The sequence below is a fragment of the Oryctolagus cuniculus genome, chromosome 9, assembly GCF_964237555.1.
Source record: "Oryctolagus cuniculus chromosome 9, mOryCun1.1, whole genome shotgun sequence".
Taxonomy (NCBI): domain Eukaryota; kingdom Metazoa; phylum Chordata; class Mammalia; order Lagomorpha; family Leporidae; genus Oryctolagus; species Oryctolagus cuniculus.
Genome location: NC_091440.1, coordinates 127,924,427 through 127,950,051, shown reverse-complemented (window position 1 = coordinate 127,950,051; position 25,625 = coordinate 127,924,427). Strand labels below are relative to the sequence as shown.

Below are 25,625 nucleotides of genomic sequence, written 5' to 3'. Positions count from 1 at the left end.
AACCTGAAAAACATATGCTAAGTAGAAGAAGCCGGACACAAAAGACTGCATATTGTATGAATCCATTTATATGAAATATATGAAACACATAAATCCATAGTGACAAAAAATTGGTAGTTCTCACAATCTGGCAGAAAGGAGGGATGTGGACTGAAGAAAACATTTTGGCACTAAATAAAAGTGTTGCACATGATTGTGAAGGGACAAAATACCACTGAATTATGTACCTTAAAATAATGTATTGTTTGACTCTTCAGTTTTTAAAAATAAATGACACTGTCTCATCAAATAGAGGACATTAATTGAGATAGTAATTAATATTTTAAAAGAACCAAATGGAAATTCAAAAGTATAATAACCAAAATAAAAACTTACTAGAGAAACTCAGCAGTAAATTTGACCTGGCAGAAGAAGAGATTAATAAGCTTGAAGGTAAATCAATGAAGAGTGGTGTACAGTCCAAAAATGAGAGGAAAGAGGATGAAAAAGACTAAACAGAAAAGAGCAGAAGAAAATACTTGAATAAGCAATAGCTAAAATCTTTCCAAAGGTAACGAGAAACATTAAGCTACACATCCAAGAAATTCAATGAAATTAACATGGGACAAATTCACACATGGAAATTTAGTAAAAACTCTGAAGCTAAAGATAAAGAGAAAATCTTGAAAGAAGCTCAAGAAAAATGACCCATGTATTCTAAGGCAACTCAGGCCTGATTTATTCCAGTTCAGGTTGATTCAACATATCAAAATCAATCAATGCAATATACCTTGTAAATAGAAGGCAAAATCCATCTAATCATCTCAATGCAGAAAAAGAATTGAACAGAATCAGCATCCTTTCATGATAAGAACATGCAGCAAGCTGTGAATTGAAAGGAATCAACTGATGACAGGTACTAATGTACCCACAACTAACTTCGTTCTTAATGGTGAAAGACTTAGATCAACAACAAGGATGCCCACTGTTGCCACTTCTGTTTAACATTACACTTACTGGTGGTTCTAGTTAGGGTAATTCTACAAGAAAATGAAGTAAAAGACATGCAGATTGGGAAGGGTGTTGGTAGATTTTATTTTTTTCTTTTTTTCTGTGTTTTTAAGCAATTATATTTCCTTTTTTCAAACAAACCAAGTTATTTACTTATTTATTTATAAATTTGAAAGCCAGAGTGACAGAGACAGATCTTCCATCTGTGCTGTTAATGTTCCAAATGCCTTCAACAGCTAGGGTTAGGCTAGGCTAAGAACTCTATCTAGGTGGCCTCCCAAGCACTTGGGTTATAATCTAATTCTTCTTAGGTTCATTGGCCAGAAGCTGGATCAGAAGTGTGGGGTACCAGTGATTTGAGCCGGGCACTCTGATATCAGCATTCCAAGTGGCGGTTTAACCCATTGTGCAATAGCACCTGCCCCTTTGATTTCCTCTGAGGCCTCTGTGGTTGACTTGTAGATGGCTGCCTTCTTGCTTTGCCCTTGCATGGTCTTTCCTATGTTCACAGGCATCCTTGGTATTTCTGTGTGTATCCAAATTTCCTTTTCCAATAAAAACACCAGTCACATGGGCTAGGGCCCACCCGCATAGCTTCATTTTAACAATCACCTCTTTAAAGGCTTTATCTCCAAAAACGGTCATCATCTGAAATACTGGGGCTTTGACCTTCAACATGTGAATTTTGAGGTGACACAACTCAGCTTGTAACAGATGGCAATGACCTGTGACTTCAACTATAGATTTAACATAATCCTGTGAGAATCCCAGCTAACTTTCTTCAGATATCAAAAAGTTGATCTAAAAACTCATGGAAATGAAATAAGCCTGAAATAGCAAACACAATCTTAGAGAAAAGCAAAGTTGGAGGACTTACACATCTCTATTTCAGAACTTATTACGAAAACAGGATGGTTCTTGAGAAAAAAGACATAGACCAATGGAAAGGAGTTAAGGATTCAGAAATAAACTCTCACATTTATAATCAGTTGATTTTCTTTCTTTTTTTTTTTTTAAGATTTATTTATTTATTTGAAAGTCAAAGTACACAGAGAGGAGAGGCAGAGAGAGAGAGAGGTCTTCCATCCGCTGGTTCACCTCCCAGCTGGCCGCAATGGCTGGAGCTGCGCTGATCCGAAGCCAGGAGCCAGGAGCCAGGAGCCAGGAGCTTCTTCCAGGTCTCCCATGCAGGTGCAGGGGCCCAAAGACTTTTTCTACTGCTTTCTCAGGCCACAGCAAAGAGCCGGATCGGAAGTGGAGCAGCCGGGCCTCAAACCGGCGCCCATATGGGATGCCAGTGCCTCAGGGCAGGGCATTAGCCTGCTGAGCCACAGCGCCAGCCCCAATAATCAGTTGATTTTCAACAAGGATGCCAAGCAAATCATTGAGGGAAATAATGGTCTTTTAAACAAAGGAGTTTAAGATAACTGAAAATCCACATGCCAAAGAATGAATTTGACATCTCCTCACTGCATACCGTATACAAAATCTAACTCAAAGTGAGCCTAAACATAAGAGCTGAAACTATAAAATCTTATGAGACAACACAGATGTAAATTTTTGTGACCTTAAATTTGACTGAAGTTTCTTAAAGTTGATGCCAAAAGGACAAACAACCAAAGGAAAAAAAAATCCATCTTGGGTTTGTCAATAGTCAAAAAATTTTAAACATGTAAGGTGAAAAAATAGCTTTGAAGGGTTTAAAAAGCAAATAGGAGAGTTCACACTTTAGGAACTTAAAATAATAGAATACTTTGAAATATTTTAAAGACAGGTGTAATGGAGGGGCCGGGGCTGTGGCATAGCAGGTAAAGCCACTGCCTGCAGTGCTAGCATCTCATATGAGCGTTGGTTCGAGTCCCAGCTGCCCCACTTCTGATCCAGCTCTCTGCTATGTCTTGGGAAAGCAGTACGAGATGGCCCAAGTCCTTGGGCCCCTGCACCCATGTTGGAGACCCAGAAGAAGCTCCTGGCTCCTGGCTTTGGATCAGCACAGCTCCAGCTGTTGCAGCCAATTGGAGTGAACCAGCAGATGAAGGACTTCTCTCTCTGCCTCTCCTCTCTCTCTCTAATTCAGACTTTCAAATAAATAAATCTTTAAAAAAATGAGATATAATGGAAATTATCAAAAACAAAGGCAGAAACAGTTGTTCTTAAGGGAAGACTATGGGTAAAATGACAGATTTTTTTTTTAATTAGAAGGCCTAATGAAGAAAATTGTTGTCATGGAATGTCTAAATTTTCTTTTGTGCTTCACAGAAGATCATAGGCTGGACTTTAACCACATCCTGTCTTTTTAAAATAAGACCTGCATGTCTCTGTTCCCCACTACCACCACCACCGCACTTGTTCCTAGATAACTGAGCCTGGAACCCTGGAATAAATATTGACATAACTACTACAGGTTGGCCTTCTTGCTGCTTGGAGTGCTAGTGATACCATCCTTAGTGAAATGCCATAAAAGACAGATTAGACAGATTTGGTTTCAGCCTCTGTTGGTGAAATTAGAGTAACTGACAGAGTGGTGTACTTATGTAAATATTGAGTTCAGCAAAAACAAGTTGAGGTGGATTGTTATGAGAGGCAGTCTGCCGTTGAGCTGCATGATCTTGTTGAGTATGTAAAAAATGCAAAATCCTGGCTGCTCTGTATGCAGGCCAGTTTATGTTTGTACCAAGTAACCTTAAGAGATGAAGTGCTTTCTCCATCTGAACAAAAGGTGGACTTGCGGCCGGCACCGCAACTCAATAGGCTAATCCTCCGCCTGCAGCGCCGGCACACCAGGTTCTAGTCCCGGTCGGGGCGCCGGATTCTGTCCTGGCTGCCCCTCTTTCACGCCAGCTCTTTGCTGTGGCCAGGGAGTGCAGTGGAGGATGGCCCAAGTGCTTGGGCCCTGCACCCCAAGGGAGACCAGGAGAAGCACCTGGCTCCTGCCTTCAGATCAGCGCAGTGCGCAGGCTGCAGTGCACTGGCTGCGGTGGCCATTGGAGGGTGAACCAACGGCAAAGGAAGACCTTTCTCTCTGTCTCTCTCTCTCACTGTCCACTCTGCCTGTCCAAAAAAAAAAAAAAAAAAAGTGGACTTGCTTCAGCTTTCAGTTTCCTACAAAAGCAGGAAATCCTTTAAATTCTGTGTTCTTCACCCACAGCATGGGCAAGGGTCTTAGTAAATTCAGTCCACTATAACAAAATACCATAGACTAGGTGCTTATAAACAACAGAAAGTTACTTTTCACAGTTCTGGAGGCTGCAAATACACTATCTGCAGGGCAGCATGGCCTAGTTCTTGTGAGGGCCCTCTTCTGGGTTGCAGACTGCTGACTTCTCATTTGATCCTCATGTGGAGGAAGGAGCTAGAGAGCTCTTGGCAGTCTTTTCAATAAGTACACTAGTCCCATTCATAAGGACTCCACTGTCATGATCTATTTGCTTTCCAAAGTAAATAGATTTCAATATAGGGATTTGAGTAGAGACACAAACATTGCAGCTGTAACAGTAAGTGTTCATCTAGGCTCACCAACTCTGCCTCCATGGAATTTGGAGGGGCATGGAAAACAATGTAAACATGAAGCTGAGGATACTGCTCTTGTAAGTAAAAAAGTCACATTTTCCTCTGAGCTGTGAATATCATGTGTTCAGTCAGCATTAATGAAATAGTAATAGGCTAACATATGCCTGTAAGTAGGGCCAAATTGCAAATCTTGACAAATAACAATTCCAGTTGGTTTTAAGTCAAAAAGTGAAAAATACAACAATAAATCTAGTGATTTTTTTAGAAGAAACAGGAGAATATCTTTGTGGATTTAGGACACAGAAAGAATTCATAAAAAGACACACAAAAAATCACTTGCCATGAAGGAAAACATTGATAAATTGAGCTACATCATAAGAAAGTGAAAGGCAATTCACAGAATGGGAAAATATATTTGCAGTATGTGCATAACCAACATAAGGCTCATATTCAGAATATAATAGAAACTCCTCCATGTCAATAAGAAAAATAATCCAAAAGAAAACAAGACAATAGACTTGAGTGGATACTCAACAAAGCTGGGTATCCAGCTGGACAATAAAGAAATGCAAATGTGCTCCAGTCAATGATCAGAGATTGCAATTTAAAGTCACAATGGGGGCCAGTGCTGTGGCCTAGTGGGTAAACTGCTGCCTGCAGTGCCAAAATCCCATCTGGGTGCCGGTTAGAGACCTGGCTGCTCCACTTCCGATTCAGCTCTTTGCTATGGCCTGGGAAAGCAGTATAAGATGGCGCAAGTGCTTGGGCCCCCTGTACCCACATGGGAGACCTGGAAGAAGCTCTTGACTCCTGGCTTCAGATCAGCACAGCTCCAACCATTGCAGCCATTTGGGGAGTGAACCAGTGGATGGAAGACTTCTCTCTCTCTCTCTAACTCTGCCTTTCAAATAAATAAATAAATTTTTAAAAAAATAGTCACATTGTAGTTCTATTATACAATCACTAAAATGGCTAAAATTCAAAAGACTGACAATGTCAAATGTTGGCAAGGGTGTATGAACCACAAGAGCACTAATTCACTAATAGTAGGATTGTAAGTAAATAAAGCCACTTGAAAACTTGTTTGGCAGAGCTAAACATAGGCACTTAATTGAATTCCTGTAGGCCAAGGATTCTACACCCAGATACTCGGTTGAAACACAGCCAAATGTGCACCAAAAATACATTTTCAAGAGTATGTATATTGATACTGAGAATAATAAAAGGATGCAAACAACCCAACTGCTACAAAAATCAAAATACCAAAAGGGGCAAAGAACATAATTTGACAATTTACATAAAAGCTTAAAGAAATATAAATTAAAGTAATGAAATACCACGTTTCACCTGTCAGACCTTCCAATGTTTCAGAGTAGGTAAATCTTTAAAACAAGTGCTGAGTGAAAAACTAAACAGATCTCTGAGATATGCCATATACATAAATAAGGAATGTATGCACATAACAAACAGGTTAACAGGAAACAAAAGTGAAAGCATATGCATTAAGCATTAGAATGGTTTTCTGGGGTGATGTGGCTGGGACTAGGAAATGGAGATAGAAGTAAGTGAGAAAATAAATAAAAAGCAATAATACCTATTGCTAGCAAAATGTGGAGGAGGAGGAATATAAAGTATTAAAGAGTTTCTGGAAACAGTCTGACGACATACATCAACAGTCTGGGAACAGGGCCGGCGCCGCGGCTCACTAGGCTAATCCTCCGCCTTGCGACGCCGGCACACCGGGTTCTAGTCCCGGTCGGGGTGCCGGATTCTGTCCCGGTTGCCCCTCTTCCAGGCCAGCTCTCTGCTGTGGCCAGGGAGTGCAGTGGAGGATGGCCCAAGTGCTTGGGCCCTGCACCCCATGGGAGACCAGGAGAAGCACCAGGGCTCCTGGCTCCTGCCATCGGATCAGCGCAGTGCGCCGGCCGCAGCACGCCGGTCGCGGCGGCCATTGGAGGGTGAACCAACGGCAAAGGAAGACCTTTCTCTCTGTCTCTCTCTCTCACTGTCCACTCTGCCTGTCAAAAAAATAAAAAAAAATAATAAAAAAATAATAAAAAAAAACAGTCTGGGAACAGTGGCAGTGCTCATCAAAAGTGGCATGACAACATGAATCATGCACACTGTAAAATATATAGCCATTAAGAGACAATTAGGGCCGGCGCCGCAACTCAATAGGCTAATCCTCAGCCTTGCGGCGCCAGCACACCGGGTTCTAGTCCTGGTCGGGGCACCGGATTCTGTCCTGGTTGCCCCTCTTCCAGGCCAGCTCTCTGCTGTGGCCAGGGAGTGCAGTGGAGGATGGCCCAAGGCCTTGGGCCCTGCACCCCATGGGAGACCAGGAAAAGCACCTGGCTCCTGCCATCGGATCAGCGTGGGGCGCTGCTGCCATTGGAGGGTGAACCAACGGCAAAGGAAGACCTTTCTCTCTGTCTCTCTCTCTCACTGTCCACTCTGCCTGTCAAAAAAAAAAAAAAAAAAAAAAAAGACAATTAGAAGTATGCTCTATGCTTTGAAGGAATTTCACAGATACTATTCAATAATGAAAGGAGATATATAAATCTACTGTAATGCCATTGTTGATAACAGTGATCCCCCAAATGTATGTATACACACACATACACACACACACACATATTTCTGTATATTTATACAGAAAGTCAAGAAAGAATCTTTACTAGATTAAAGTAGAGAAATAAACTACTGGAGTGGGAAGGATAAGAGAGGGAAGGACAGAAACTACCAAAAGGAAAAAAAAAAGTAAAGATTTCACCCAAAAATAGGATTACAGATTTATGATCACATTCATTCATGAATGTCAAATTGTATATATGTATGAGTATTTTATAAACAGAAATTAAATAAGATTTGTGTTTGTTGAAAGGCTGAGTTTCTCCCATGATTGGAATCTGAACCCACAGATGAGATATATTAATTGTTTGGGTCGCAGGCAAGGCTAAAGGTCTCCTCTTCCCATCTTGCTTCTTACGTGAGTCATCAGTTGGGTCTGGGAAACAAATTAACACGAGGTAGACTAGCAAACAATTAGCAGGTTTTATCAATTTTTGCACGTACATGGGGAGCCCCACAAGAGAGTGAAGACCTGAAGAAATGTTCAAACTAGGACATTTTTGTCTCTTAGACTACAGAGAGAGAGGGAAATTTGTGAAGAAATACAAGGGCACCTGGACGAGAGGTGGTCAGCTCCAAAGCTGTGTCTTGGAGGTGTGTTAGGGGTAGAAGCTGGCGAGTCACTTCAGTGCTCTTACAGGCAGCAACAGTTCCCAGCCTCTGGTGATTCCGGATTATTTCTTGCCCCTCCTCAGTGGGATTGTTGTGACCTGCTCTCCCTGGGAAAGGACAGGTGAGACAGCCCACCCTACAATTATAGTTTTGCAGGTGCTTTCTGTGTGAAGTAACCAATATCCCAAGCCAGCGTTTGTTGTGGTGGATCATCCTTAGCTCCCTCAGGGTCTTAGTTGCTGCTTGCTCTGATAACTCTATCTCATGCATATACTGATCTTGGCATGAGTCCACTATCTCTGTGACTTGTGCAAAAACAGTCAAATCTTTGGAATCTGTGATTATAGTTCTTTCTCCAGTGATTTTCTTGCCTACATATTTTTTAAGAAAAATGATGCCCCAGTTTAATCTTTATTTAGGGACTACATAACTGAAATTTTGGTGGTAAATGTTTCTTAAGAATAAGGAAAAAGAAATGCTGGTTTTTGCCATTTAAAATGCATTTTGAGGGGTCCATATTATGATACAGTGGGTTAAGCTATTGCCCACAACACCTGCATCACATATGACTGCCAGTTCAGTTCCTTGGCTGCTCTACTTCGGAACCAGCTCCCTGCTAATGCCCTGAGAAAGCAATAGAATATAGCCCAGGTTCTTGAACTCCTGCTGCCCACATGGGAGACCTGGATGGAATTCGGGCTCATGGCTTCAGCCAGGCCTAGCCCTGTCCCATGTGGTCATTTGGGGAGTGAACCAGCAGATGGAAGATCTCTTTCTTTGCCTCTCCTTCTCTTTGTGTAACTCTGCCTTTCAAATAAATAAGTAAGTCTTTTTAAAAAATGCATTTTGTCTTCTTGGTGATGGGGACCTATGTACTTGAGTCATCATTTGTTGCTTTCCCTGATGGATGTTAGTAGGAAGCTGGAATTAGGGGTGGAGCTGGGACTTGAGCCTGGGTGTTCCTTTATGGGATTCAGACATCCCAGGCAGCATCTTAACCACTGTACCAAGTGGCTGCCCCTATACGAAGTTTTATGAAAGGACTGAGCGCTAACAAACAGCATGAAGACAAGTGTTAGGAGTCAGTCCAGTAAATGTAATTTTACTCTATTTTGTTTGTATTTCAGATGCCTTTGGTGTTTCATGAAGAATATTTCCAGATATATCACAGACATTAAGCCTTTGCCTCCCAACATAAAAGATAGATTGATTAAAATAATGAGCATGCAGGGGCAAATAACAGATTCAAATATAAGTGAGGTAAGAATATGTGTAACTGTAAAGCAAGCATATTATATTTTGCTGTTTAGAAATGGTCTCAGATTTTTTTCCCTTGAGGTAATAAAAATGTTCATATGTAATATTATTTTTAAACTCTTCTCCCACTATTCTTTTGTTTACCTCTCTTGTCTTCATGGTACCAGCACCCCTTGAACTCCAGGTTTTAAAAAAATTTTAAATATTTTGGTCACAACTCACACTAAGAAATGTAAATTACATTATGAATCCAGTACATAAACCATACTTAGTGTAACTATACTGTGTGAAGAACAAGTTGGTATTTTCTATTTTTTCATTCTATTTTGTCTTCATTAAAAGAAAACAAAACATGTCTCACAGTCTAATAAACTGATTTCATAATCCACCTGTGGATGATTATCAGTAGTTAAAAATCACTCTCTCCTCTAAACTTGTCCCATGCTTCTTGGTGCCTCCCTCCTCTACTATATTAGACAGAGAGGTATTTCATCCACTGGTTGACCCCTCAAATGTCCACAACAGCCAGAGCTGGGCCAGATTGAAGCCAGGATCTTAGAATTCAATCTAGATCTCCCATCTGGATAGCAGAGATCCAATTACTTGAGCCATCACCTGCTGTCCTCTTGCAATTGCATTAGTGAGAAGCTGGAATCAGAAGCAGAGCTGAGACTCAAACCCAGGCACTCCTATATGGCATCTGGATATCCTAAGCAGCCTCTGAACTGCTACACCAAACTACTACCCCAACATCTTGTTTTAAAGTATTGTAAAGCAATAAATATCTTTTCTGTAATTAATAGTGAATAGGAGAATAGTGTTACCTATTCCTAGATAGTTTACCAGCTGGTAGTACTAGGATTGAATTCTGTATTCCCTTCAAAAATATGTTGAAGACCTAACCTCTCATACCCCAGAATGTGATCTTGTTTTGAGATAGGGTTGATGAAGTGACATGGAATAGGGTGGGTCCACAATCCAGTATGACCATTATCCTAATGGGAAGAGGGCTGTGAGAAGGCACAGACACTGGGAGAAGTCTGTATCAGGATGGAGGCAGAGACTAGAGTGATGCTTCTACACATCCAGGAATGCCAGGGTTGGCGACCATGAACAGAAGATAAGAGAGAGGTGGGAAATAGATTTTTCCTCGGAGCCAGCACCTTGGTTTCAGACTCCCAGTCTCTACAACCATGAGAGAATGAATTACTTTTGCTTTGTAAAACTTCAATTTATATTTATTTTATTTATTTGAGAGGCACAAAGAGAAATCCCCCATATGCTAGTTCATTCCCCAAATGCCTGCAATAGCCATGAATGGGCCAGCTCAAGCTGGGTCTCCCATGTGGGTATTTAATTATATTAAATTGAAATACGTTATAAGTGAAACACTTGTAAGGGTATTTCAAAACATGAGAAAATGGAATTAAAAGGTTATTTTGGTGCAAGAAAATTCTGAAGTCCATGCTTATAAGGAGAAAAGGAAAATCACCCACTGCTACCTTGGTTTTGCTTCTCAGGTCTAGGGGCCATTCCTCTGCACCAGCCATCAACAGTGCTTCATGTCTCACAAGGGACTGAAGGGGCACTGAAGTAGCCCCTCCAGCTGGAAGCAGCCTTGGTTATTTTCTGCTCTGCATATCCTGTGTCCATATGAACATGTTTCTATAGTTTTTGCTCTATTTTCCATCAGCCACTTGTCTGTTGTAATCTCCAAAGCACTGAACATAGAGTATTTTTAAGACTTATTTATTTATTTATTTGATAGGCAGAGTGACAAGACAGATAGAGAGAAAACGCTGTCTTTAGTCTGCTAATTCACTCCCCAAATGTCAGCAGCGATCAAGGCCATGTCAGACCTCAGACAGGAGCCCAAAACCTCATCTTGGTTTCCAGAATGGGCCATCATATACTGCCTCCCAGGTGCATTAGCAGGAAGCTGGATCAGAAGTTTGGAGTAACCCAGGCCTTGGGACTCACACCAGACACTCCAATGTGGATGTCCCAAGCTGCAGCTCAACCCACTGTGCCTGATGCCAACCCAGGGGGATATTTATATCACAGAATTTATTAGAATCATATATTTGTTTCAGATCTTACATCCTGAAGTTCAGACTCTAGATCTACATAGCTGTGACATTTCTGATACTGCTCTCCTGCACCTGTGTAACTGCCGAAAACTGAAGATATTAAATTTAAGTTCCTCAATAGGAAACAGAATTTCCATAACTTCAGAAGGTATGTTTATTAGCACTACATAAATTAGTAAACTACTGGTCACCACCTAGTATAATTTTAGTGAAAAGAAGGATATAATATGTGAGAAAAGTACAGGAAGATGTCATTGAAAAAGGAATTTATCATTAAAAATATTCATACTAAGGATAAAAGTTCCAAATTCAGTTTCTGGTTTATAACTTTTAGTACTGAAAGTTTAAAAATGCATTAGATAAGTTACTACCTTATATTTTAAACCTATATGAAATAAACATGAATAACACCTCTATATTTTAAATATTTTGCCTGATGTACTAGAACAAAAAATGACCAGTTCATATTCATCAGATTAAACTTGCTAGACACTCCTGTATCAGTCTGTATAATCATAGTTTCTCATACCCAGGCAGACTGCATTTTTCAGTATTACTATTACACAAATTAGTGGATTTTACTTTTTTTCCCAATATAGATGCTTTATTTTAGAATATAGGATTTGTACCAATTTTTGTTAATATTAGAAAGAAGGGGCCGGCGCCTCGGCTCAATAGACTAATCCTCCGCCTGCGGCGCTGGCACCCCAGGTTCTAGTCCCAGTCAGGGCGCCGGATGCTGTCCCGGTTGCTCCTCTTCCAGGCCAGCTCTCTGCTGTGGCCTGGGAGTACAGTGGAGGATGGCCCAAGTGCTTGGACCCTGCACCCGCATGGGAGACCAGGAGAAGCACCTGACTCCTGGCCTCGGATCAGCGTAGTGCGCCGGCTGCACTGCGCTGGCAGCAGTAGCCATTGGGGGGGTGAACCAATGGCAAAGGAAGACCTTTCTCTCTCTCTCTCTCACTGTCCACTCTGGCTGTCAAAAAAAAAAAAAAGAAGAAGAAGAAGAAGGACTTACTTGGCTAATAGATTTCTGAAAAACTTCGTCTGTATTTTGCAATTATCTTGGTTACAAGTTAGGATACCCACAGTATTACAAGCCAGCATAAATTTTCAATATTTACATAAATGATAACTTATTAAAAATAACTAATCAAAACAGTGCAGTCTTAATATTCATACACTTCAGACAGCAAACGTGTGAGATTTTTCCATACAAAGCCATTCTCCAACTCTCTTGACACTAAGTGTCCTACAATTTAATGAACTTCTGACAGAATGTAGCTTAATCCCACAGGACAATTCCCCACTTCAAATGCCAGTTCAAGTCCAGGCCCCTGGTCCTTCTGACTGATCAGCTATAAATCAGGGGTTCCATGACCTCCTCGGGCTCAGTACTTTGGCAGAATGCCTCATAGAACCCAGGGATATTATTAAAACTATTATAAAGCACCTAAATGAACAGCCAGATAAAGAGCACCAGGGTGAGGTCAGGAAGTATCCCAAGCACAGGAGCCCCTGTTCCTGTGGAGCCAAGGTGCATCATTCTCCAGTGTGGGATGCTTTCACCAGCCAGGACGCTCATCAGATCTACTTGTTCAAGAGTTTTTATAGAGTGCCCATGAACCACTGGATGGACCTGGAAGTTCTAATCTCTTGGTCTCTGGAGAATGGCCCCATCCTGAGGCTGTCTAGGGGCCCACCTGGTTACTGTAAACTCAGGTATAATCCCAAAGAGCTCATTTTGAATAACAAAAGACACTCCCATCACTCAGGAAATTTCAAGGGTTTTAGGAACTCTGTGTCAGGAGCTCGAGTCAAAGACCAAATATATATCTGATTATACCACCACTTCCATAATGGACACTAATAAGTAAAACAGCCATTCTTAAGATGTGGAAAACAATAAAAATGTTTTACCCATCAATCTACCAGCTTTCCTTGACTGTATTTTGCATACAAAAGGATTTTTTTTTTTTTACAGGCAGAGTGGACAGTGAGAGAGAGAGACAGAGAGAAAGGTCTTCCTTTTGCCATTGGTTCACCCTCCAATGGCCGCTGCAGCCGGCGCACCGTGCTGATCTGAAGGCAGGAGCCAGGTGCTTCTCCTGGTCTCCTATGGGGTGCAGGGCCCAAGCACTTGGGCCATCCTCCACTGCACTCCCGGGCCACAGCAGAGAGCTGGCCTGGAAGAGGGGCAATGCCCCGACCGGGACTAGAACCTGGTGATCCGCGGCGCAGGCCAAAGTATTTTTAACAGTGTTAGAATTTTGTCCATGACTAAAGGACCCAGGATCCCAAAATGCTTTTTCACTTATGTGATACTATGTCATGTACCAGCCTGCAATGCACATTTACATCAGTTTAATTGGATTTAGGAACTTCTCTTTTCTTGGTCCTCAGTGAGATGTATGACTGGTCCAGGCTAGCAGAGGAGCATGGTGGTAGCAAAGAAATAAAAGTTCGGGGGTTGGGGGAAAAGATGCATACATATTGCTGTTAGAGAGGAAGGTAGACTGTAGCTTATGTGTGAAGAGGTCAAAGGGAAGTTTGCAAGAAGCAGCCTTCGAAACATGCCTTGGAAGCAGCCAGCATTTGCACGTCAAAGTTCTGCCCATGTCCTAATAACTTCATAGGTAGGCCCAGGCTTCTCCCCACTCCAATCTCCACCCCAGACATCCCTGGAGAATCTTCCTGGCCCAGTGCTGAGAGGGCTTTTTTTCCAGCTCCCTGGTCTGATAATGTTGGGTTACAAAACCTTAGAAGGAATTCCACAAATATCAAACCCAGAAAGCCCTTTGACAATATCCGAGGAGCAGGAGAAACAGGAGGAGGAAGTGCACCTTGTGCCCATATAAACCCGAGTCTGAACACAGACTGGGCACACTGTGTTCCTTCTGACAAGCTGCCCTTTGGGCTTGTTGGATCTACTACATCATTACAATTTGCTACCTTGCTTATTGCTACTCTCTGTCTTATGTCTGAAATTCTTAGGTGGAAACAAGGACCTCCATTCCAGCCATCTGGTAACTTACATTTGGACATTAACTTTTTTTTTTTTTTTTTTTTTTTTGACAGGCAGAGTTAGACAGTGAGAGAGAGAGACAGAGAGGAAAGGTCTTCCTTCCGCTGGTTCACCGCCCAAATGGCTGCCACAGCCAGCGCACTGTGCCGATCCCAAGCCAGGAGCCAGGTGCCCCTCTCTGGTCTCCCATGCAGTTGCAGGGCCCAAGCACTTGGGCCATCCTCCACTGCACTCCCGGGCCACAGCAGAGAGCTGGCCTGGAAGAGGAGCAACTGGGACAGAATCTGGCACCCCAACCAGGACTAGAACCCGGGGTGCCGGCGCCACAGGTGGAGGATTAGCCTAGTGAGCCGTGGCACCGGCCTGGACATTAACTCTTTTTTTTTTTTTTTTTTTTTTTTTTTAGGTTTTTTTTTTTTTTTAGTTTTAAGCCCTGCAAAAGCAAGGCCCTCAAAAAATTGGGTAACAACTCAGAATTGTTCCTCTCCACGGAAATCTTTAGTAAAAGGCAAAAGATTTATACGATCTGAAGAGAAACCAGAGTATGGACATTAACTTTTGATTTCCTTTCTGAACCCAAAACAAAATTAACTTTATTATTTAAAAATATTTATTTTAATTCAAGGAAGAATCATCTACCATATAACTATCATCTAACTTGATTCTGAATGGCTTTTAGTCATTTCCTGAAAGCTAATCTACTTGTGAACAATAAAAGCTTGCCATCAAAGACATTGTGAAGAATATAGTATTACAGACTGTGTGGAATGTTCCTGAAACATTTCAAGAGTTTTAAATAATGACAGCATCTTTTTGGAAATTAAGTATATCCTCAGAGATAGGCTGCTTTGAAAAAGGCTAACATAATTGGTGACTGCTAAAATGAAAATCAGTTACATTGCTTACACGTACAAGTATCTATCCCTGAATAGTGCATTGTTACCCAATCACATTTTCTTCTAGGAATAAAGGCTGTGGCTTCATCTTGCTCATCCCTGCATGAAGCGTTTCTGAAACGATGCTGCAAGCTCACTGACGAAGGAGTGCTTGCCCTTGCCCTCAATTGCCGGCTGCTAAAGATCATTGACTTAGGAGGCTGCTTAAGTATTACTGATGCATCCTTACATGCATTAGGGAAAAACTGCCCCTTTTTACAATGTGTTGACTTTTCAGCTACCCAGGTAAATGAAATAAAACAGACTCTGTTTGCCCAATGTATTCCCATGACTAATTAGGAGGGCGTAATTAATTACTTTTGATAATGTTGAAATTGTTGACCACTTCATGCTTTGTGTGGCTAAATAATTACAATATAATTGTTACCAAGTTCAAGTCTATCTGCCCATGGCATGAAAAAAACAGTTACTCAAGGGAAAGAAAGATGTTGAAGCAAAGAAATTTGAATTTCTTAGACATGCTGACAAACTAAGATGGGTAGAGGCAAACTAGTGTGCTAAAGAAACCATCTTCCCTGTGCCTTGTAACAAACCATTTGTAAATACAAGTGGCAGGAAATGGGGAGGGAGGGCAAGACCAAGAAGGAACAAAGTGCTGTAAAGGCTTGGTGCCAGCAGGAGTCCAAGATGGGCTATGAAACTCTGTCCTTAATTAGGTGACTTAGGAGACATGAGTCTGATCAAGCTGCTCCTACAAATCCTTGACAAAACACTCCTTACTTCTGCGCACATCTTGTCTTCAGATAAAGACCTATTTGCAGAAACCTCAAGCTGCAAGCAGAATTCCTCTAGTGACTGACTTGTCTCCTTGCAGGGCTGAACAGAAACAGTCTGTCCCAGCAGGTCAGGTAGCATGACAGACATACTCTGACATACATGGGAAACTCATTCACCTCGTTTCATAATTTGGCATGCTCCCCTCAATTGTTACAATAAATGTGGAAGGTGTGCGTAGCTACAATATGTGTTTGCACAATGAAAGACAATAAAGCTATATCTAAATGATAGTAAAATTGAGAAAAATTCCATTTGTACCTTCTCCATTTATAAGCTGTGCTTCTTTTTCCCTTTGCTTAGGTATCTGACAATGGTGTGGTCGCACTTGTTAGTGGACCTTGTGCCAAGAAATTAGAGGTAATTTAAAAATATCTATAAAGATGATTAGATTCTATATGTCTTCAGAAATTGTTTTATAAACCTAATAGACAACCAATGCCTTATCAGTTAGGTATTTCATGGAATTTTCTTTTTGCCTCCAGCTCTTTATTTCCAGAGGAAAGAAAAACTGGTAGATATAAATGTGCTTTAACATAAAAACCTGTTGTACTTCCAATATAAGTTCTTTTTAAAGATTTATTTTATTTATTTGAAAGGTAGAATTTCAGAGAGGGAGAGAGGGAGAGACAGAGAGAGAGGACTTTGATCCACTGGTTCACTCTCCAAATGGCTGCAATGGCCAGGGCTGGGCCAGGCTGAAGCCTGGGGGCCCAAGCACTTAGGTCATTTTCTACTGCTATCCCAAGTGCATTAGCAGGGAGCTGGATCAGAAGTGGAGCAGCCAGGACTCAGACTGGCTCCAATATGGGATGCCAGCGCTGCAGACTGAGGCTTAACATTCTGTACCACAGCACCAGCCCCACAATGAAAGTTCTTCATTTCCCGTAAGTCATAGCTTCTGACAGGTTTGAGGACTGTCTTATTGTGGGTGAAGGTTGCTAAAATTTATCAATGTGATGTGCTGTTCTTTGGACCGTCATGTCTGACATATTTCTACAGTGTTAGTAATTCTAATCATACTATTTTTTTTTCCTGAGAACCATTGTATAGCCATTTAAAAAGATCATAAATTAGTGATTGATATGGAATCTTATTACAGAATTTTGGCTGTTGCCTTTCCCTATTGAAAGTAGGGTTTTGTTTTCTTTTTTAAATACAATTGTGCTTGTAAGCAGTGAGCTGCACCAACTCCTTTTTGGAAGTAAGCAGTCTATAAATGAATTACAAATGTTAGCAATAGTAGTTTTGTAATAGAATAACAGCGCATGTTTTGGGCCAGAATTTTCCTTGAGTTATTGCCCACAGAGATTTGTGTGTGTGTGTGTGTGTGTGTTTATTTATGATATGAATCTTGCTTGTCTTGCTAGTGTATATATTTTAAAAAATATTTTTCTTAAGATATTTTCATAGGGGTGGGCATACAGCACAGCAGCTAAGACGCTGCTCAGTTGACTTGCATCCCACGTCAGCGTGCCTGGGTTTGAGGCCCCACTCTGGGACGCAGCAGTGATAACTCAAGTACAAGTACTCAAGTATGTGCCACCCACATGGAAGACCTGGTTTGAGTTCCTGACTCCTGGCGTTAACCTGGCCCAGCCCTAGCCTCAGCTACTGGGGCCTTGGGAAAGTAAACCAACACATAGATCTGTCTCTGCCTTTGTCTCTGTCTTTCTGCCTTTCAAATAAGTAAAAATTGTTAACAAAAAAAAGACATCATCATATTACTCTCGTCCCATGTTCCAAATTCCAAGTTGCATCATAAGACAGAGCCAGCATTTCTTATTTTAAATTCCAGCATTGGTTGGGGGTAGCATTGTGGCGCAGCAGATAAAGCCACTGCCCTCAACACTGGCATCCAATATGGGTCCTGGCTGCTCCATTTCTAATCTAGCTCCCTGCTAATGCACCTGAGAAAGCAGGAGAACATGGCCCTGCCACCCATATGGGATACCCGGATGGAGTTTGAGATTCCTGGCTTTGACTTGGCCTAGCGCTGGCTATTGCAGGCATTTGGGAAGTGTACCAGCGGATGGGAGATTGATCTCTCTTTCTTTATCTTTCCCTCTTTCTGTAACTTTGCCTTTCAGATAAATAAGTAAATATTTGGAAAAAGAAAAGAGTGTTTTAATGCCAGCCTTGGTTGAGCACTTCTTATATGCCAGGTTCCATGTTAACTGTATTATATTCATTAGATTAGTTAATTCTTACAACATATCATGTAATCACCATAATTTTTAATAAAATTCTCAAGCTATTTGACTTAGTCTATATGTTCTAATAAAACCATCAGGAATTAGTTGTTATGCAATGATGGGAAATACATATTTATCTCAACATTATAAAGTTGGGAACACCTACCTAAGTAAGCGTAGAAAAAAATAAATGTTGGCAATTATAGCTCCATATCCTTGAATTCTACTTTGTTTTATAAAATGGTTGAGCATTTAAATTTTTAAAAATATTTATTTATTTATTTGAAAGTCAGAGTTACACAGAGAAGGAGAGGCAGAGGGAGAAAGAAAGAGAAAAAAGAGAGAGAAAGAGGTCTTCCATCTGCTGGTTCACTCCTCAGGTAGCCGCAACATCCAGAGCTGCGCTGATCCAAAGCCAGGAGCCCAGAGCCTCTTCTGGGTCTCCCACGCGGGTGCAGGGTCCCAAGGACTTGGGCCATCTTCCACTGCTTTCCCAGGCCATAGCAGACTGCTGGATCAGAAGTGGAGCAGCCAGGACTCAAACCGGCGCCCAAATGGTATGGCGGCACTACAGGCGGCGGCTTTACCCGCTGTGCCACAGCGCCGACCCCAAGCATTTAAATTTTAAAACTGTTTAATTTTCCAAATTACTTCAGACTCACATTGGTTTGTTCAATGTGTTTTCCTTGCAAGTGGATATTTATCTTTTTTATCAGAGTGTTTCATCAGCCGTGTCATACTATTATAATAAATCTATCTTATCTTTTTGTTTTCTTTATTTCTAAATAGGAAATCCACATGGGACATTGTGTAAATCTGACGGATGAGGCTGTGGAAGCTGTCCTTGTGTCTTGTCCTCAGATACGGATATTACTTTTCCATGGATGCCCCCTAATAACAGGTTTGATAAATAGCCTGGCTTCAAATCCTAGCTTCTTTAACTGTGACCATGAGTAAATTACATAACCCATTCCATTATTCAGTTTCTTCACTTGTAGGTAAAATAGTCCTAGTGATGGTATCTCCCTCGTAGGGCTGGTCATGATGATTACCTGACACCTCTTTTTATGGTCCCTTGAGTATAATAAGAACTCAAAAAATGCTGACAGTGATGATAGTGGTGATGTTGGTGTGATAGTGGCATTGGTAAATGTTCAGTGAATATTGGCTATAATGAGGAAAATGCTGGCAACAGTGTCCATGTCCTAATATTAAGCATGACGCTTTATGTAGACACTAACAATTTCAAGCTTATAATATTACACCTATCAAATATGCAAAAATAACCTGTTAACTATTATCTCAGCAAAGTAACTGATACCTTAACTGTTATCGAAACTGAGTGAGAGTCAGAATAATTTGCACTGTTGGCCTCGTGCAACTCTCACTGAAGGAAACAAAGTAGTCCTAGCCCATTTGGCCTATGCTGGAGCTATGACACTGTATGTGTGTTACCCTGGCCCAGAAACCATGCCCTTTCACATTCCCCCTTCAATGGCTCTCATCCCATAATATGACCTGCATCTCACTTATAAATCACCAGTTATACCAGTTCTTCCAGTTCACTCTTAATTACATTCTAAACAGTTGTCCCTGGGTTGACTTGGAGTTGAGGTTAACCCTGGAAGTGTCTTTGACAGCTTGTCTTTTCTTATGTTTAAATAGCCAGTATTAACCAAAGCTGTATCCTGGTGTTGTATTTTGGTATTAGTGATTTACGTAATGAAGACTGAATCTTATATTAGACAAAGACATTTATTAAGAAAATATAGCCAAAAGGGGCACATAAGAAACTGTTAACAGTGGTTACTTCTAGGGAAAGTTGTGAAAGGAACCAGAATGGGAAGGTATATGCTTTTGTACCTTTTGAATTTTGTGTCACATGGGTGATTTTAACATTAAAATTAATAACTTGTAAGGAAATAATTTAAAACTAGAAAAACTCATTGGTTTAGTGTCTGATGTATGTGTATACTGTTGTAGGAATGGCAAAAAGGGAAACCGAGGGTTTCTGGTCATCAAATAAGTTAGGGGAGGGTGTTGGGCATAGTAGTTTGAGACACCCGGTAAGAATTGGACCCCACATTGTGGTGTGCCTGAGTTTGAGTTCTGGCTCCACTTTTGATGACATCTTCCTTGTGGATGTGTACTCAGGGAGCCAGAAGTAATAGTGAGTCCCTCTCACCCACATGGGAAACCTGGATTCACTTCAGCCCAGCCTTGAAAGCATTTGGGGAGTAACCAGTGGGTGGGAGATTTCTTTCTCTGTCCCTCTGTCTCTGTCTGCCTTTCAAAGAAAGAAAGAAGCCTATGAAAAGATGGCTGAAAATTGTGTCCTAGTAAGCAGACTGTCTGTTAAGGTAGAGGAGACCACAATATGTGGGATGCAATAGCAACCATTGTTAATGGATCTCAGAACAGCAACCAAAAATCTGTAAATCCACCCTCGAAGCTCCAAGTGCATTTAACCAGCATTCTGAACATGCAAGGAGTTCTCATAAAGGCTTATTTTCCTCACACTATTTAATTAAGAACCTGCTCTGAGGGGGCTAATTTTTCCCTACTGCCAGGTAAAATCTCCAACAGGTGCCGTTGACTTTCCTTATTCTCAGAGTTACTGAAATCGCTTGATTTCAGTAGTTGAAGTGTCTTAGGTGCGTGTCATACTCCAGCCTCCAACCCAGCCTGTTGTGGTAAGACTGAGGTCTTCTGTCAGGAGGGACTTCTGCATGCAAATCTGTCCAAGTGCTGCACAAATGAAGTTTGTTGTGTTCTACTGCCACCTGGTGGTCAAGTCTTTTTCTTTGCTTTGTTCTGAAATTCCTCAAATTCACTAGTTACATGGAATGGCATTCTAGAATACATCGTAGGTGTAGCATAAGACAAAAAGTGTTTATATGTCCAAAAATATCATGAAGTGCAACATACTACTATAATAAATGTTGATTTGTTGAAGTCTCTGGGAAATCCTGTAGCTAAGAGACATGTTTAACTTTGTCCCAATTTCCCCCTTTTTAGTACAGAACACTCCTGACTCACCCATTCAACTCCTTTTTTTTTTTTTTATAATGTTGTTTTTCTGATTCCTAGTTTTACAGAATGGGAAAGTGAGGAGCTTAAATGTTATTTTCTTAACATGACACATTTTTAATAATGCCAAGTGTAAATTAAAGACTCAAAGCACAGTGGCAGGAATACTGATCTTCAGTCCTGCAGTCTCTCCAGAATTGCAAATAAATCCCTTCTGTGTAGCTCAACTTTCCCTGTGAATAATCAATTGTCATCAAAGTGGGAGATCCAATAACAGTGCCAGAGTGCACACACCGTGGCTTTATTTTAATAAAGATTCTTTAGATGACAAGAAGCTGAAATTTTTAACTACCCAGATCCTCTGTATCTTTCCCCCTTTCTCATGAGTTCTGCAACTATGCTACCATTATATATATATATATATATATTTTAATTTATTTGAAAGTTATAGACAGAGAGAGAGACAGAGAGAAAGGTCTTCCTTCCATTGGTTCACTCCCCAAATGGTTGCTACAGCCGGTGCTGCGCCGATCTGAAGCCAGGAGCCAGGTACTTCTTTCTGGTCTCCCACGCGGGTGCAGGGCCCAAGCACTTGGGCCATCCTCCACTGCCCTCCTGGGCCACAGCAGAGAGCTGGACTGGAAGAGGAGCAACCAGGACTAGAACCCAGCGCCCATATGGGATGCCGGCGCCGCAGGCAGAGGATTACCCAAGTGAGCCACGGCGCCGGCCCCACCATTATATATTTTTGTGACCATCACTGAATGAAAATAAAGTGTGCTAAGATTGTCACCTTATATCTAATTTTTAATTCCTTCTTTCTCCAGAGAAGATACATGCTTTTTTTTCTTTTGGCTTGATAATAAAAATCCCTTTCTTGATAAATGAAACCCCTTTCTTCTTTCAAGGAAACTTATATAGCATGCTTCCTTTCCTGTGTATTCATGTGATTGCTCATACATACACGGGGGCTTTATAAAGTTCATGGGAAACTCACCTTATCCTCTAAGTCCATATGCTACCATTTTTTCAGTCCCCTCATACATGAGTATTTAAGATGATACAATTTATAAACTGTAGAAAGTCTTTACTAACTTGTATGTGTTCATGTGCAGCTATATTATGTTATTTTCAAAGCAACCTGATTCCCACATTAGCAATATCCACCATAATTTCTCATCAGAGTCCCTGAATTAACCTGTCTTCTCTGTTCTTAGTAATTATCAAATTTCTCACCCTTAGTCAGACTATAAACTCCATAGTGTGAATTAGATCTTGAAGCAATTTGAAGCACTTTGATTTTATTTCTGCCAAAAACATAAAAACTAAGCTGCTCTTGCAAATAGTATAAATTGTAAGGTGGGTTAATAGGTGTTATCAAAGCACAGAAATAATTGTTACACTTACTAATTTTTTAATTATGTCTTTAGTTTTATCAGCAAGTTCAATTTAGATACTTTTGTTAATCTTATCACTTTATCTGTTTCTCATAATTATCTAAATGGGTTTCTATTCACAGACAGGGGCTTAGATGGAATGGCAGTAAAGCAATTAGACATTAAGAGTCCTTATGTTTTACACTGAAAGGCCAAAGTATCCAGCAGGATGCCTGATTAGCCTTTTCTTAGAATCCTAGATGGACGCATATGTCAAGATTTACCACAAAGAGCCCGCAACAAAAGTATTTTAAGACCTGAGTGATTTGCTTCAGAGTTTTTCTTTAATTAAAGCTCATTCCTTATTAAAAGGACATTTTTTATTTCATATTTTTTCTTTGTATTTATTTAATTTATTTGAGGGGCCAGTGTTGTGGACAGCTGGTTAAACTACAACACTCACCAGCATCCCACATGGGCACCAGTTCGAGTTCTGGTTTCTCTACTTCTGATCCAGCTCCCTGCTGATGTGCTTGGAAAAGCAACAGAAAATGGCCCAAGTGTCTGGGCTTCTGCCACCTGTGTGGGAAAACTGTATCAAGTTACAGACTCCTGGCTTCAGCATGGCCCGTTGTGGCCATATGGGGAGTGAACAAACCTATGAAAGATCTTTGTGTGTGAGTGTGTGTGTGTGTGTGTGTCTATAATTCTGCCTTTCAAATAAGTAATCTTTAAAAACAGAGAACAGTCAGAAGTCTGTCCATCTGTTGGTTCACTCCCCAAGTCCCCGCAACAGCTAGGGCTATGCCAGTCTGAAACCAGGAGTCAGGAACTCAAGCTGTGTCTCCCATGTGCTTGTCAGGGGCCCAACTACTTGAACCATCACCTGCTGTCTTCCGGTGTCTGCATTAGCAGGAAGCTAGAATTGAGAGCAGAGCCAGGACTCAAACCCAGGCACTCCAGTCTTGGATGGGGTGTCCCAAGCAGCATCTTACTGCTGTGCTAAATGCCCAGTGCATGATGATGATGATGATGTTAATCCTACATTATCCTTTTGTCTCCTAACTCATTCATTCATTACAAATCCAACAGGACAGAACTTCATGTAATGAAGTCATGTACACACTGCTGAAATGAAGCAATGAGCTTTGTAAAAATATGCCCAGCCTTTTTTTCCTCTTTAGAATTTATTTTATTTTTTTTGAAAGGCTGCATGACAGAGAGAGAGAGAGAGAGAGAGAGAGAGAGGAGTGTACCAAACAGCAGGTTTTTTTTTATTTAATGAATGCATTTTTTCATAGATGCAAATTTAGGAATACACTGGTTCTTTCCCCCATACCCACCCTCCCATCCCACCTCCCTCTCCCTCTCCCATCTCCTTCTTCATTATGGTTCATTTTTAGTTTGACTTTATATACAGAGGACCAACTCTATGCTAAGCATAGACTTCAACAATTTGCACCCCCGCATACACAAAACATATAGAGTACAGTTGGGAACAAAATTTGCAGTTGATTCTCATAGTACAACTCATTAGGGATGGAGGTCCTATATGGGGAGTAAATGCACAGTGACTTCTGTTGTTCCTTCACAATTAACACTCTTAATTTTTCTGTCAGGGATGGCCCGAGGCTCTTGCCATGGGCTGCCATATGGAATCCTTCTATGACCATGGACTCCATCAGTACTTGGACACGGCCATAAGTAAAGTGGATGTTCTCCCTTCAGAGAAGAGTACATCCTTCTTTGATGACCCCTTCTTTCCACTGAGGTCTCACAGGGATCTTCCATGTAGGATTTTTTTGCCACAGAGTCTTGGCTTTCCATGCCTGAAATGCTCTCACAGGCCTTTCAGCCAGACCGGGAAGCATCAAGAGTTGATTCTGAGATCAGAGTCCAAACAGCAGTTTATTCTCACATGCCACAGCACCTGCCCCTATGCTCAGAAACCTACAAAAAATCTATACATTTTACTTGATCATCTGTAAAGATTAATTTGTTAAATTTGTATTTCCCATAGTTTCTTCTTACTGGTGTTCCAAAAACCCTGACATAAATCTTTCAAAAAATGGCCTCCATCTCTGTGGTCATAGATTTATTAGAGAAATGGTGAGCAGTTCACTAGTTGTCATCTATACAACTCCCACAGCTTAAAGAGAGGGGAATGGAGGTAACCAAAGCTTTAAGTAGATTGGCCCAGATCTTCAAAGTAGTTAACAGAACTAGAGGTAAAACCAAAGTCACCTGATCCACAATCTAGTATTCTTTCCCCCAATAGAGCAATTTCCTGGGCCTTTAGTGTAGGGTGGCTTAAATATTATTAGGAAAGAAAAGGGAATGGAGTGACATCAAGTACTGTGGTGACGGTAATGTGACAGTGGGGGACACTGGTAGTGTAATTGGTATACATGACATTTTAGCTCTTCTTAAGTATGTGTTCTGTAAAGGAATCTTGAGATTCTTAGAGACCCTACAGTTTCTCCTGTATCATAATAAATTCACAATATTGCATAATTCTACTATTTAAATGCAGCATCCTAAATACTTTACACCTTCCTGGGAAGCTGACTGAGGATCTGTACTATTAATACTGCCATCTAGCATCAGAATATTTAAATGATAGAAAAGTATATTGTATGCTTATATTGGAGGGAAAAGTATCATTTTATTACGTGCAATAGTAAATTCCTGCAGAAGAGTGACACATGCAGTCAGAAGACAAATATTTATATACAATGTTTGGTAATATGTTCATAACTAGGAAAAATACCAAAATAATCCTATAAACACCAATTAAAATGAAATTAAGAAGCATGTCTCCAGTTTTTTGTTTTGTTTTGTTTTTGTTTTTTTCAGAATTGTGCTGCTGTTCTGGGCCCTTAGAATTCTCATATAAATATGAGGATCATCTTACCAACTTTCACCCAAAAAAGCCCATTACCAGGTTGAGGAAATTTCCTTTTACTCCTTGTTAGCTAAGTCTTTTTATTCTGAGTGTTGGATTTTTTTCCTACACCTGTTGAGATGATTGTTTGTTTCTTGTCCTTTATTCTATTGATTTATGATGTCTGTGGTGGCAAAAGAATGCTCCCACCCAAAGATGCCCATGTTCTAATGCCCAGAACCTGTGAGTATGTTGTGTTACCTGAGGTTGCAGATGGAATTGAAGTTGGTAATCC

The 25,625-nt window shown here is 40.9% G+C and overlaps 1 protein-coding gene and 1 non-coding gene across 18 annotated transcripts in view; one reads left to right on the top strand and one right to left on the bottom strand.

Annotated features, from left to right (window-relative positions):
- AMN1 (antagonist of mitotic exit network 1 homolog) overlaps nucleotides 1-25,625 on the top strand; it is a 45,510-nt gene that overhangs the window by 16,025 nt on the left and 3,860 nt on the right. For 8 of the 17 annotated variants that reach the window (XM_070049616.1, XM_070049620.1, XM_008259425.4 and 5 more), the window contains 5 exons: nucleotides 8,871-9,003; nucleotides 11,094-11,238; nucleotides 15,079-15,296; nucleotides 16,149-16,205; nucleotides 18,830-18,941. In XM_070049616.1, the coding sequence (XP_069905717.1) occupies nucleotides 8,871-9,003; nucleotides 11,094-11,238; nucleotides 15,079-15,296; nucleotides 16,149-16,205; nucleotides 18,830-18,941 (665 nt within the window). Of the gene's footprint in view, nucleotides 1-7,642; nucleotides 7,865-8,870; nucleotides 9,004-11,093; nucleotides 11,239-15,078; nucleotides 15,297-16,148; nucleotides 16,206-18,829; nucleotides 18,942-25,302; nucleotides 25,391-25,625 lie in introns of those variants that run through there. The other 9 variants (XM_017343290.3, XM_017343292.3, XM_017343286.3 and 6 more) reach the window with 3 other exon arrangements.
- On the bottom strand, nucleotides 14,545-14,661 carry LOC127492265 (U5 spliceosomal RNA). The gene has a single exon (XR_007921401.2). It is a non-coding gene; the product is annotated as a U5 spliceosomal RNA (small nuclear RNA).